This window comes from Oncorhynchus gorbuscha, linkage group LG05 (assembly GCF_021184085.1).
Source record: "Oncorhynchus gorbuscha isolate QuinsamMale2020 ecotype Even-year linkage group LG05, OgorEven_v1.0, whole genome shotgun sequence".
Lineage (NCBI taxonomy): Eukaryota > Metazoa > Chordata > Actinopteri > Salmoniformes > Salmonidae > Oncorhynchus > Oncorhynchus gorbuscha.
In genome coordinates, this window is record NC_060177.1 from 34,765,463 (window position 1) to 34,780,874 (window position 15,412).

Consider the following 15,412-nt stretch of genomic DNA (forward strand, 5'->3'; position numbering starts at 1 on the left):
CTTTACAAAGTCTTCATCAACGGTAGATACAAAGTCCTAAAGGCTGAATCTGAATGAGCTATGTTGGAAGTAACATATTCATTGAAATGTGACAATTAGAATATCTGTTGGTTTTATTGGTCCTGTAAATGAAAAATTATAGCATTTCTTTTTTTTCTTTTTTTCTTTTACAAATGAAGAGTTTCTTATGTAGTTACCCATAATGCAGTGCCTGTGCAGTTTGTTTTTGAGAGAAGGTATGAAGGGCAAAGTGCAACACCATGATGAAATCCTATGGCAATTTTAACTCAAGTCTAAAAACCTGAAGGGAATATATTCTGGGAATTAATGGTTTCAACATGTGAGTCTAAGGAAAGCAACATGAAAGCGTTGCCTAAGTCTATTTTCTCAAACAACTAAGTGGCTTTCTCTTTCATTTTTCCTGAGCATCGCTTCAGGTTTCTTCAACTCCACACATCTCGCTATCATAAAAAAACAAGCCAGTGTCTTATTCGTTTGGATTGTTGTTGGTGTTAACAGTGCAGTACCAGCTTGTTTTTCGTTTCAGAGAAACTGTTCCAAAATATAGTGAATTTGTGAATTTATGTCCTGGTCAAAAAACGGAGATAAAATGTTTTATTACAGTACTAGATCGTTAAAGTTGAACTGTCAAGGTAACATGACCTAGATGCTCTTTCTATTTTACCCAATTCGACATTTGATGTAATCACTTTCAGTGTTTAAAAACATGGCAGTGTACATTGTACTTCTTACTGAATGTATCCAATTCCCTATTTCCACTTGACTGTGTCTTGTACTTCACTTTATTTAGAGTGAGCATCCAGCCGCCACAGTCTAGCTGAACTGAATTAACACCGTTTGTGAAGTGGAATGCTTCCACCATGTTGCATAATTTACCATGATCACCCCCCCCCTCCAAACACCAGATCTAGAGTGCATTGTAGACGCCATCTGTAAGCACTGGAAAGTGAGTAGGGCACAACCCTCTGCATCAGGTTGGTGTCATTTCAGTAACCTATCACTGGCTGAATTGACCGAGAACCTTGAAAAGAGATAAAATCAGGAGGAGAGAAAAGAAATCACCCTCTACAAATATCAGCGTAAAAATCATTCAGAGGGTGTCGGTTCATTGCTTAAAACGTTGAAGTATATGTACAGTGTTAGAGACGGGAGGGGGAGATGTTTTGATTTGGGATGGGAGGGGGTTATAAAGTCGGATCCCTCCCTATCCTCGCCCCCAGGCAATTCACATTGAGATCAGTCAGACGAGTTCTTGTAAACTCGACATCTCCACTCTCTAAGGGGCTATACAGCGTACTGCTGGCCCAAAGCAAATGAACCATGACAAGAACCCTGCTATTTTTAAAGAGCACACTTCACAAGGCATCGACTCTCCTTCACTAGCTGTGATGAACATCAAGGATCACATACAAAGTACTGGACAGGGTTAAACAACTGTCTCAATGGTCAAGACAGTCAGTGCGACACAAGCAATAGCTGACCACTTGAAACAAAAATAACTGCCAAAATGGAAAATGAGAAGAGCTTCCAGCAATATCATTAGGTCAAGGCACTGCTACATTCCACTGAGTGTCCTCTGAGTCCTACAGAGTGACTTTTAGTACATTTCCCAGACACCACTTTTAAGGACAGTTATGAAGAGTATGTGAGTCTCTGCATAGGAAAATCAAGCTTCCTTTCCAAGAATCAACCCTGGTCTGCAAAATGAAGCATCTCAGTCACACAGCACACCTCTCACTCTGTCACATGCAAGGGCCAGTTCAGATCGATGTAAAGTAACACATACTGGAACATAGTTATTATATATGCATGATTAAATATCTACTGCTCCGAGAAGTATGACTATCTGTAATTATGCCTATGGTCTGCATGGCATTTAGGGGGATTTCATTTATTCATTTTGAATTCTTTATTCTTGAGGCTGTGCCTTAAGCACATTTCCTCTCAAGGGAACCCTGTAGACTCCCATGACTACAGCTAATATCTAAACAGCTAAATAGCTATGTGCACAATATCATATCTCTCTCTTTAAGTGCACAGCTCTATACAGTACATATCTACAGAAGAAGCAGATCCCCTCCCTCCCTACCAATTACAGCTAGAACCACGACCCCTGCTGTGACAGAGGATGGTGACAAATCTCTCTCTCTCTCTCTGCCCTACGGTATTATCTTAGTTCTTCTGTCAAATAGGCTTGCCCTCTCTTTAAGACTAATCTCACTAAACTGACTGCCTCCCTTCAGATCTACAGGGTCTGTTGCTGAGGGGCTTTGATTTTTTTTTTTTACTGCCATACAGCCCCAGTCCAATTCCCCAAATTACTGATGATGCTCGAGGGACAAGCGAGAGAGTACTGGAGAAAGCCCACTCATCTCACTTACCAGCTTAGACAAGATCTCAGAGGCAGATACACCGCCGTAGACCTGCAAAAATGTAATACCACTGTGTGGGAAATCTCATGGGATTAACGTCTATAATGCGTTTATCATCATCTTTGTCCCCATAGGTACGAATAATGAATCTCGTTGCTTTCTCTCCTTCTTTTTGTGTTTTTATCATGGAGGCGAGAGCAGACATGTAATGCTTCTCACGTCGCTCTGCCCCTCCACGCGCCACAGTCTGCCTGCCTCTTAACATGTGGCTGGTGCTCTCACCGCCTCGTCCAGTCACTTCAGCAGCGACGTGAGGCTCTGTGATACGCGCATTGCATGCCTCCCTCTCCCCCCTCAGCCCAGGCTCTGCTGTTCAGGCTGCAATTAGGAGCTGCTGTTTGTTCTATCTGATTCTCTGTGTCACTCTCCACATCAGGGGCCACAGAGCAGACTCCAACAAGAGGAGAGGAGAGGGACTATAACAGGAAACGTGACCAGGGGAACTGGGCTGATCTCTGTGACCACTGGGCTGGCCTGGAAGTCCTGAGTGCTACCCTCTGAGAAGAGAATTAGACAGGTCTACAGCAAACAGCTAACAATACTACTGCTCTTACACCTAGGATCTACCTGTGACTTATACGCATTGGACGAGCTAAAAAGGAAGAGATCTGAAAATAATTCATCTCTGGTAAGTCATTCCAGTCATTTATACCGTATGAATGGGTTTGTTTCTATTGTAAAGTTTGGTTACGAATAACTCATAATATTTTATAATTTGTGTGGCTTCGTACAAAATGTATGATTTAAATACCACATCGATATAGTATGGTGTATCTCATTGCGTCTCAAACTGATATAATCTATTACCACAATGGACAACAGCGACTGATTTGATAACATTAGCCCTGAGTGTAAGGCTGAACCCTCGAGACAATTTGATACCAGATTGACTATGTTGATGTGTGCTACGCTAATACTCTGTAGCCACACGGGAGAAATGCATCTGAAGAAAGCCTGAAACCATCTGTGCAACATATTGAGTCTATGTACTCTATGATGTAAGTGTAAGGAAACTCATCCTCAGATATCACTTTCCTTTCAAAAGTAGACAAAATAAATAGCATCGTATTCGTTTACCTATACCAGATTTGTGACCGTGTTAATAACGTTGAATTGTTTCGATACTGTACACAGATAGAGACGCAGCTGCTCTAGGACTAATTGTTGACGCTTGAAATGATGACAGTGAGGCCGAACCTACAGCCAAACACTAGGGTAGCCGTTAAACTCGTCAAATAACATCTAATGACACCGAACTAATCCTTTTTAGAGAATCTCATGTAAAAGAACGGCGGTAAAAGAGCTCAGGGAAGAGGTGTGATAGATAGACACTGTCTGTCAGACTCCGAGAACAAGTGCAGCCAGAGAGAGAGAGAGCCAGTGAGTCCAGTGTGATGTTGTGTGGGTGAACCAGGGCTGAGGAGACGACTCATCCGTGACAGTTTCCTAGAGGAGTGAGTAGGCAGACAGATTGTTGAAAGCTGCTCTGTGATTAAAGCTGTTTTAATCTACAGTAGGCAAACACACACACCCACGCGCACATATTGTCGGTCGCTTAATTCTACAGTATCATCACAGTATTGAGGCTGGCGTGTTCGCTGATCTTGGATAGTCAGAATTCAACATATTGTGTATGCTGAGTGCTTGCCTTGATAGTACCAAATATTGCTTATTTTCCGACTAATGTTACAGTCCAGTATATGATTAGAGATTGCAGGTGCATCAGGTCAGGTTGTATGACTATATCCATAAACTGATGAATTGATTTGGATATTCCATATAACTTTGTGTGCTACGTGGGATTGGAACACATGACCAATTGTCTCAGGCATACCAACCAGCCTGTGAACTGTGTGAGTCATAGGATGAATTCAAGCGGAATAACGTACAGCATATTTCAAAATACAGGACCGTAATTCCTCTTTTTTTCTTCCAACACGATAAGCTGCCTTATTGAGAACTTCTGAAAAATGTCTATATGGTCATCAAATCTGACATTTGCATAGACAGCATTTATAATCACACAGACAGAGAAATGGACTTTCAATTATCATTGAATGGCATTCAAATGAAAGGTCAATGGACTCGCTTTGAGGCGAACACGAAGCTGACATTCTGGATATAAGTTGGCCCATCATTTGGAACTTTAAATGGGTTTGATCCATCTGAACTAGGTATAGCTGAGGCCCTGAATGAAACACTTTACCATTGTCCGATAGCATCCTTCCTACACCAACTCATTTAATACATTGTTTAAAAATCCCATTGTTTTCTCCTTAACTCTCGCTACTGCTTAAGAAAATTGTCAGAGAAAGAGAGAGCCAGCGAGACTGAGAGAGAGGGAGAAAAAGAGAGAGGGTGAGAAGACGGGGGGAGGGGGCAGAAATTGAATTGCAGGAAGGGTGTGAGGCCACAGTAGCATTAGCGTAATGATGACCCTTCATTAGAAATTGGAATGTTATTTTCCCAAGGGCATTGTGTTTACACATCCTCTCCTTGATAAAAGGCCAGACTTCACATCATGACCTCATGTAACAGAACAAGGAGACATTTAAAAATATATATTTTTGACAGAGTGGGACATCCATGATTATGAAGACAGTTACAAACAGTGACAATTGAGGATGTCTATCTCTAAAGTACCTGGAGTTTTGAAAAGGTCTCTCTCCTTTATGGGACAAACTTCAGGGCGTGGCAGGAAGGACATCAAATGACGCATAGTTAACACATACGATTAGGAGTAACAAGACAACCATACATTGGAAACTTTGTTTGACTCTTTACGTTATAGCACAGAGTAAATGTTTTCCAACAAACAATATTTAGCTGTTTCCGATAAATAGCTGAACACAAGATTCAATGAGATATGGAACAACAAAACGTGATGAGATATTTACCTGGTGCCAAGTGCATTACCTCAAAGGCCCAGATAAGCCCATTGTCAGTGTGGAGAAGATAAGAGACTTTCCTATCTGTGCTGTATGGGGTTTTTTGGGGGACTTTAGAATGTGATATTAAGCTATTTGGGAACATTTACGAACCATAATCCACTTCATCTTAATATCCAATCTAAGGGCTGGCAACAATAAGAGTGGAATAATCCAGACAAAGTACATTATCTGGGATGGACTTCTTGCTTAGCTTTCCTCTTGACCACAAAGAAAGCGTCCATTTAAAGAAAGTGTCCATTCAACTTTTCTAGTGGAAAACTCCCAAATGTGCCAAACCTACCCACCGGGCATGCTTAATTAAACGTACCTAAAGTAATAGCTAAGCAATTGAAAGAAGGCAAATCATTTTTGAGCCAGGTGTGTTGCCTGAGACGTGACTGGTCTCAATGGCCCAAATTGAATTCTCTGCTATTCCTCTGCGTCTCCCTTGCTTCCTTCAGATGATGAGAAAGTCTGCATGGAGGCAGATGACTGGGCCAGAGATGTGGATGGGTCTCTTTGCCTTGGCCGTGACCCTCAGTCTAACCATGGCTGAACATGTGGACCAGAGGCCAGCACTCCAAACCAGCCCAGTTCTCCACAGGCACAAGAGAGAGTGGTTGTGGAACAACCTTTACGTGGAAGAGGAAAGGCCAACCAACAAACAATACTATATCGGAAAGGTATGTCGTTGTTTTACCATGTAGGTGTACCTTGGAGGCTCTGGTAGAATGCCAGAGAGTTGAATGAGAATATACAGCAACAATATATCTGATAGATAGGATGTCTTATCTTAACATTGTCTTCTGTTTTTATATTTGTAGTTAAAGTCAACTAAATCTGGTGACGGGACACACTATGTCATTAAAGGAGAAGGTGCCAACACTATCTTCAAAGTGGATGAAAAAGGACACATCTATGTCACTGAACGATTGGATCGAGAGGAGAAAAGCAAATACCTTCTAAGTGCCAAGCTGTTTGATACGAGCAACATATTGGTGGAGAAAGTGGAGGAGTTTGTGATCCTGGTTACTGACATCAATGACAACGATCCGGTGTTTACCAAATCGTTCAACGCTTCTATCAAAGAGAGATCCAAAAGTGGTACAGGAGGTCAAATAATAAACACAAGGGTGATTGTGCTGGATATGAAAAAGTGCTTTTGCTAAATCACTTCCCTTTATTTCTTCCCTGTGTAGGAACTAAAGTGGTAGAAGTCACTGCCACTGATGCAGATGATCCAACGACTGCAAATGGAGAACTTGCTTACACTTTATTAGAGGGGGGAGATTTCTTCAATATAGACAACACAACGGGTAGGAGATGTTCATTCATTTGAAATCATACTGCATAAAGTCCATTGTACAGTATCTACATATCTTTTCAATAACATTTCCTAATAACCCAATATGAATTTATTGTTGTGCTGAATCAAAGTCATGAATCAAAGACTAAATGAATGTGCTTCATTTCAGGGATTATCACCACCAAGTATGAGAACCTGGACCGTGAGACCCAGAGTAGCTATGTGGTTGTGGTTCAAGCCCAGGATCTGAGAGGACTTAAACAAGGGGGCACCGCCACCACCTCTGTCACAATCGCAGTCAGCGACATCAATGATAACATAGCCACATTTACCCAACGTAAGGGCAAAATAGAACATCCCTGACTGCTATACAGAGTACCTTGACAATTATTGGTCTTATAGGAGCTAAACCTAAATATGAATGATTGTTATGGAATTCCTAGCAGCAAAAGAGGGATTTTTCCCATAAATGCCGTGCCTCAGACGTTTCTCTTACTAACATGCAGAGTGTCTTTCTCCCTAGGTTCCTATGTATTTAGTGTGAAAGAGGACATGAAGCGGGGACAGAGAATAGACACCATAGTCCTGGAGGACAGAGATGAGATCCAGAATAAAGACCCAATCGTCACCATAGAACCTCCATCTGACACATTTGAAATGGAGCGCAGTCAGAACAAAGACGGCAACCTCATGCTGAAACAGGTATTTCACTCATCCTGAACTGTTACTTTATTTTTTTATCACCAAAAAAAAAAAACGATCCACATTTGTCTCTATCGTGCAACCAGGTTGAATGCTTTCCCAAAGTGTCCTAAACTCTACAGTAGATATGAACATCACAGAGGGATGCAATAACACTAAACTATACAGTAGCAGAGACTAAAAAAAAAAGACCATGCACTCTTTGAAGCACATATGAAAATGATTGTCCTTGGAAGACTCCTCGAAGGGCGTTATTAATAAGGTATGAAAATTAAACTGCTTAAAGTATTCTGGGGAGAGAGAAAAAAGATCAGTACAGTCTGTACATTATAGGTAACGATGTACGGAACATATATGGGTGGGACACATTTGCTGAAGATTATACGTATGTACCGAGTTTTTGTCCTTAACATTCCTTAACTTCTTTTCAGGGACTGGATTATGAAACCAAGAGCAGCTACACGTTCTTTGTGCACGTGAGGGAGAACCACTTGCAGTCCCCTGTGGATAATAAGGACAATCCCGTGATCAAGGCCCAGGTGACCATCCAGGTGCTAGACGTTGATGAGCAGCCAGAATTCAGCAAGAGCATCTACAACTTTAATGTGATAGAGGAAATGATGGTCAATAATATTGGAGTCGTTTCAGCCAGAGATCCTGATAAAGCCAACAAGGCCATAAGGTATTCAACACCTTCACTAATTGACACATGCTGCTGAAGATAGAATTAACATAGAACTCTTTTCTGAGAGGCGATTTCGATAATGTTTCAATGCCCCCTCTACAGGTATTCCATTGAGGACAAGGACAGTCCCATTGGTATCAACCCCATAACTGGACAACTTTTCACAGTGAGGAAGCTGGATCGGGAGCTTGTAGCGAATCACATGTTCCAGGTTAAAGCTAAGGAGGAACCCAATGGTATGGCATTAGCCATCGTCTTTAATCTTATTCATAACCATTTATTGCGTGAAATGTAATTCATGTCCAAAACATTTTTTATCTTAATAACTAGTAGGGTTTAGGTGTTTCGCAATAATAAAATGATGTTTCCCGTCTCCTCTTCAGGACTGGAATCTTTTGTGAACGTCAACATACTGGTCATTGATATCAATGACAACAAACCAGAGCTGTCCATTGAAGAGATATTCGTTTGTGAAAATGATATGGCTGGCACGGTAGGATTTTTTTTCCAGAGTTAGATGTCATCTAAGCCATCAAACCTTTCTGAAACTTGCATGAAGTCTTTCTTAAAATGTTTTACCCTCACACAGGTGATTGGGACCATAAGTGCGACAGACAAAGATGATCATTTGCCCGCATTCAGCTTCACATTGGTGAAGCCGAACGGCAACTTTTCGGTCGTCGATAACAACGGTGAGCGAGCTGATCATTTCAATGCATGACCATGGGACAAGTGCCACCTTTATTATGTCAGCTTGAGCTGTGCAGGCAGACGCATTCTACTAATGCTAAGCTGTTGGTTGGTGTGAGGGGCGGTGAGGTGGGTATAACAGGGACAATGTGGGGGTGAATGGCTGGTTCACATATTGGCTCAGGATAGCACCGTGCTCCCCAGTGGCAGAGGAATCAGCCAGGGCAGCGCTCCGTTCTAAAGCAATCTGACGTCTGAACGTTCTCCATCTAGTCGGGCGGAAACGAGAACAGCAACAAACCTGCCGAGAGCCTCTGAAATATTCATGACGTACAAGCTCTTTAAAACCAACAGCCCTTCATTACATATTTGGAGAGCAACAGTGACGACCTCAGAGGCACTCTGGCTGGGGAACATTTTCAGCTTAGCACTGGGGTGGCCTGGTCCAGTCTGTGCTGCCTCGTTGGCTGCACTGCATAATGAACTGATGTGACATTTCACCATGTAATGATCAGCCAGGAACACGGAACACTGGGAGTAGGCTGCACATTAGCCCAGTGCAACTAGAGAGAAGGTCATAGCGCCGGAAGACCAGAAGAATAGTGAGAAGTTGTTCTTACTTTAGTGATGATGTGCATGTTAAGGCCATATCTCTAGCTTTGATGTACCGTACGCACTGCAGTACGTCCTTCACAGCTTCCATTTCTGAATGGTTGTATACTGTAATTCTACTTATTAGGCCAACCAAATTGAACATATAAAATGAGTATACCACGTTTCTAGCCACATGTACTGGCACCTAAAGCTCATGTGGATAATCATATCCAATCCACATGGGACTAACCATGTGGAAAAGCCTAATTCCTAGATCTAGTTTTGGCGTACATTCAATTATCCTGCTATGAGGATTCGTACCTACTGCGATTTTAGGGATTTTGTTAGTGCGGAAAAGTTTCCCTTACACATAAACTCTCAGATTCAACAGTCTGCTTATTATGTAGATGCAAAAGTCTACACATAAGTATATTGTAGCTAAGAGCATTCCACCATTGGAACCAATGCACTATCTATGAAGACCCAATTAACGTATAAAAATGTCCTCCAAATCTAACCATGGCAAACCTCTGATAACTAACATTGTTTCTTGTCCCCCTCTCCTAGACAACACATCTAACATAGTCCTGAAACATGGAGGCTTCAGCCTGGAGGACTCCAGGGATTATGTCATAGAGATTGGGATCAGCGATGGAGGCAGGCCTCCCATGAGCAGCATCACCACTCTGCCTATCAAAGTGTGCAGGTGTGACAACAAGAGGATTCACACCCAGTGCAAAGCAGCCCAACTAAAAATGGGTATGGGTGTCTACACCCTGATTCCTATACTGTGCATCCTGACTATTCTGAGTGAGTCAATCTCTCCTCTACTATATCCAGTCCTCTCCATTTGAGAACTTCTTAGGGATTGCCCCCTTTTTTTTCAATTTCCACCGTTAATGACATACCCTAATCTAATTTCCTGTAACTCAGGCCCTGGAGCAAAGATAGGTACAATTTGAAAGGAACCACTTTGAAGTTTGCGGAAATGTGAATTGAATGTAGGGAGAATAGAACACAATAGATCTGGTAGAAGAAAATACAAAGAAAAAAACAATCGTTTTCTTGAAAGGGCCCACATTTAGCCATCACTCTGGTTGTAATTCCAATAGTGTCCACAAGATGGCAACAGTATATGTGCAAAGTTTCAGATGGATAACTTGAAGTATGAGCACACTACATGACATTTAGTTTAAAGTCACCCAGGTACATTGGGCAAATCGTGAAGGAGACATTCACATTCACATTACATTTTTCTGCAAGAATATTGTCAAATCTGTATACTTGGACTTTGAGCTTTTCCAGCATTAGTAGCCATATTATAAGTTCAACATTTGCAAAACACCCCGTTTTTATAACTTCATAACTCTCTCCATATTCTTATAATTTTTGTCCAAAAGGAAAAGGCTTGTTGTCGCACATGGTTAGCAGCTACATTTTGCGACAGCTATGGGGTTTCCAGACACTGCCATAAAGCCCAGCTCATTGGCTATCTAGCTAGCTTTGTTTGACCCAGATTGGTGCGTAGTTAACAAAGTTAGTCGATTAAGTGAAAACCTGACTGCGTCATCGGCGTGCCATGAAGGCGTCGCTCTCTGACCAAATATGGTGTCCTATAGGATATACCACACCCCTAATGATATAATGGAGTCCGGTTACGTTCTAGGATCTCTGAGGAATAAATACAAATGCGATTTGAGTGGTTGAATCAACGTTTAGGGTTTGATTTTTACAGATTCCTATCTTTGCAAATTGAACGGGTGGTAATACAAAATCGATCGTGCATGCTATATGGACCTTTTTAGTATATGAAAAATGATTTTATCTAACAAAACGACACTTCATGCTATCTCTGGGACCCTTTGGATGATAAATCAGAGCAGGATTTCAGAATGTAAGTACATATTTCACCTTCAGAGGTGAATTTATCAAACCTATCGCTGTGAAAAAAGTGTTTTGTTGTTAGGAGCTCTCCTCAAACAATAGCATGACATTTTTTCGCAGTAAAATTGGACAGTGCAGTTATATTAACAAGAATTTAAGCTTTCAGCCGATATAAGACACTTATATGTACCGACATTTGTTGATTTTCTAAAATCTGCGATAGTGACACAAGGCGCTGCACGATTTACAACTGTCCCGTTAACAGGGTGCCTATCTTAACTGGCATTATACCACAATACTGTCCCTTATTAAGACATATTATAAAATAGAGCAATTGTCTAAGAAATAAACAACAGAGATCATTAAACAAGGTACATCAGCTCAAGGTGTTCTTGGGTAAGATCATGAAGTATTTACGACACAAGTAGAAGGATAGGTTTTTATTAACGATAAATGTGAATAATTCCGATGATGGGGGATGGGCAAATAATTTCAATCTTTTGTTTGTTTATTTTTGGGGACCGAGTTGAAGAGTTTTACCTCAGTAACTGATTGGATAAATAACACTCAAGATTGCAGGACAAGCAACGTAAATAGTGGAAGGAACGTGAAGCATTGAGCTGTATGTTCTCTTTGATACTTTCTCTGCTCTGCTGTCTTGGGAGAAAACCATTTGTCATATTAGATGAGCCATGTGCCAGAGATGTTTTGACAAAAGCTCATATCTTAAGCAGAGAGCAATTGCACTGCTGCAGTAGGCTTCTACAAAAGCAGATAATGTGGGAAAAACATGAGAAGAATGGGAAGGCTAATGAGAAGATAATGAGAAGATGATCAGTTATTCAGCTGTCTTGTTAAGACACAGAATGAAGTGGTGATGAACTATTAAACATTGAAGTCATTATCGTATGAATCCCAAAGAAATATACTGTGGACTCATTCGACAAAGTATTTTCTCACACCCGATTTCATTTGCCTCATGATATATATATATATATATATATATATATATATATAACTGTATATATATTTTCCCGCTTCTATCTTCTTCTGTGTGACATGGATATTAAACATGTTTTCTTCCTCGTTCCAGTCATAGTGATCCTGATCGCTATGAGAAAGCGTCACCAAAAGGACGCCCTGGTCACTCTGGGTAAGAGTGAGATCCACGAGCAGCTAGTGACATACGACGAGGAGGGCGGTGGGGAGATGGACACCAACGGCTACGACGTGTCCATCCTGACCTCAGCTCGGAATGACGGCAGCATGAGCATGAGGCAGGGCCCCAGCCTTTACGCCATGGTGAAGAAACCGCCAACCGCGTGCAAGGGAGACATGGCCGTGATGATCGAGGTGAAGAAAGACGAAGCTGACCATGACAGGGATGGGATCCCCTACGATACCCTGCACATCTACGGCTACGAGGGGCCAGAGTCCCTGGCTGGTAGCCTCAGTTCGCTGGATAGTTCATCCACTGGCTCTAGCCTTGACTATGACTTCTTAAATGACTGGGGCCCTCGCTTCAGAACCCTGGCTGAGCTCTACGGGGTAGATGGGTCTGAGGGAAGTGACTCCCTGTATTGAGCACACTGAGCCTAAAGACCAGCAAGCAGGCAGGACGTCTCTCAGCTCTCTCAACTCTTCCTTTGACTAAAAGCACATCAGGATTAACTTCTTCCACTAATCCGTCCAATCATAGCACACTATGATAGGGTCCACTCAAGCGTGTGGACCCTCAGAAATTCTCTCTTCTTCTACCCCCTGTTCCTCCTCCTCTTACTTATCCTTTTTCCTCTCTTTTCTTTTCTTTTGTTATTATTATTATTATATTATTATTATTTTAAAGAAATTGTGTTTTTATTTCCTCTTTTTTTCATTTGATTAGTTATTCGTTTTTTATCAGATTACACACACAGAAATCTGTATGCCTTCATATTGATCGATTGTGTTTTTTATTTTTATGGTTGACTAAACCAACTGTAGCTATGTAGTGAGAGGTTGGTCCTTCAGTGAGTCACAGTGGCATACTGAGTTGTCTTTCAGACAGAATGACCCTTCTCATCAGCAGCTACTGATGGGAGCCCGACAGGGAGCCCGGCAGGAAACAATGATAACAGAAGCTCTGAAAGAATTAAAGTCTACTCCCAGTTTATTTGACAGGACTCATCAACACATCAATTGTTGTGGATAAAGCCCAAGTCTCCGAGGTCCTCTGTAACAAAAGTACTACAACCAACTCAGGAAATGTGAAGTAGCTCAATAGTCCTTTGGATGACAACAAAGTTATCTGAATTACTTTAACCTTTCGTCCTAGAGCTACTGCTTCAATGTACTCCATCAACATACTGCTTCAACATACTGCTTCAATATTCTTCTTCAACATACTGCTTCAACATACTGCTTCAACATAATGCTTCAGCATACAGCATGTGCTTCAGCTCCATTTGCTGAAACAGCATAATATAATGAGGGCAATCTACACAAGTTCAAGTTTATCATTATCGCTATTGTCCTTCTTGACTGAAGACATAGAAAAAAGAGAGCAAAGGTTTTCTTCTGTTTTAATTATATTTAGAATGTGGACTGTTTGTTGTATACTGAAGCTTTGCCTACTTGGGACCACTTCTCATAAACCATGGATACAATGTGTGGAAGCCATCTTACCACTTCCCTGTCTGGATCATATACATGGGGAGCAGGACCTCATCCTTTTTCAAACACCATAGTCTGCCCCATACACATTACCCAAACAAAACACTGGAATCAGCTTCCTGCACATATGTGTGTGAGGAAGCCCTCTTCCTGCCCTGTTATCTTATAAAGTAAAGCAACACATTGTGGCTCGCTTCCTGTTTTCCTGCCTGGGAAAAACCTTTGGAGAGGGACAAATAGATGGAGAACAATGTAAGAGCTACGATGACTTTAAAAACAGGCAACATTTCATTTCTGTGTCAGCCATCTACCAAAGATCAGTATGGTGAAACCTCGGTTTACAATAGTAGCCACTGGTAAACTGTGCTGTAATGTTACGTCTCAAGGTCTTTCTATATAACATACCTGATCTACTTCGTTCCATGCTATTAATGATCTATTCTATTTCACGAGCTCTTACTTGTAGTGGTGCTCTGTATAATTATCTGTAAACCTTATGGACTATTTTTCAACGGCAATAAGTAACTTGGCAATACGGTATTCATGTTATCGAGATTGTGAGTACTGGAAATGTAGTTGTCTAAACTGTATATAGAAAATGTGCCTCAATATTGATATTGGCCTCACTTCTTTTTGCATTATTTCAAAATGATTTTACTTGACACTGGTCTTTGTCTGCTGAAAGTGTAAAATATGTTGTTTTGTTTTTTACACTTGTAGTGTAATTGATGTGTAATTGTGCATTGATTGATACTGTATGTATGTGTGAGTCCACCTGTGTAAATTCACTCCATTGGTTGTCAGTATTGGGCACCGAAATGAGAAGAGAAAACATTCAAAGGCATTCCTTTCGTATGCAGCTAGATCATTCTGTAGGGGAGCACTGTGTGCCTTGGTTTATGATCATTCTCTCGACGGTGAACACAATCTTTTCTATGGTTTGTATCGTGTAAAACAACAACTTTTTGTGAAGTACCAATTTTGTATGTGTAAAATAAACGTGGCACTCGAATGAGAAGTACAAAAAGTGAGCTCTATTGTTTCAAAGAAATGCAAGAAGGAACAGAGTAATATTATACTAAATTGAATTGAACAGACTATGTTAGCATAATATAGCTTTGGTGCTTGCTTTAAGCCATGGTCCGTTCTAAGTTTTGGTTTCTGTGTTTTGCTGTAAAATAAAGATCGTAATGCCTTTTTAGCCATCTAAATTGGCCTCTTGTAATTGTAAAGTCATTATTGTATGAGAGGGTCATCTTCAGGTGAGGCTCAGTCTTCAGGTCCAACAGCAGCTACAGTCCCTGAGGTCTAGAAAGTACACGGGAGGACTGGGTGTGTGTGTGAGATTGCAAAGATAACAGAGAGACGAGGGGAAATGCCTCAGTGATGTCACGCCCTCAAACTCCCGGGACTGAAAGAAAACAGCCAGTAGGAAACTTCCTGAAGCTTCATATGTCCTCACATTTTTTGTTTGAAATGACCAGGAAATTGTTGGGCCTCTCAGGACCTCTGATAT

At 41.3% G+C, this 15,412-nt stretch overlaps 1 protein-coding gene across 1 annotated transcript; it reads left to right on the plus strand.

The window, feature by feature from the left end:
- Positions 1–2,710: 2,710 nt before the first annotated feature.
- On the plus strand, positions 2,711–15,121 carry LOC124035862 (cadherin-5-like). The gene is made up of 12 exons (XM_046349663.1): positions 2,711–3,081; positions 5,845–6,066; positions 6,208–6,487; positions 6,583–6,699; positions 6,859–7,026; positions 7,213–7,391; positions 7,823–8,073; positions 8,179–8,312; positions 8,460–8,569; positions 8,666–8,768; positions 9,928–10,170; positions 12,338–15,121. Exons 2-12 carry the CDS (start codon positions 5,845–5,847, stop codon positions 12,826–12,828), a joined length of 2,298 nt encoding a protein of 765 aa, XP_046205619.1. The 5' UTR covers positions 2,711–3,081; the 3' UTR covers positions 12,829–15,121.
- The last annotated feature ends 291 nt before the right edge of the window (positions 15,122–15,412 follow it).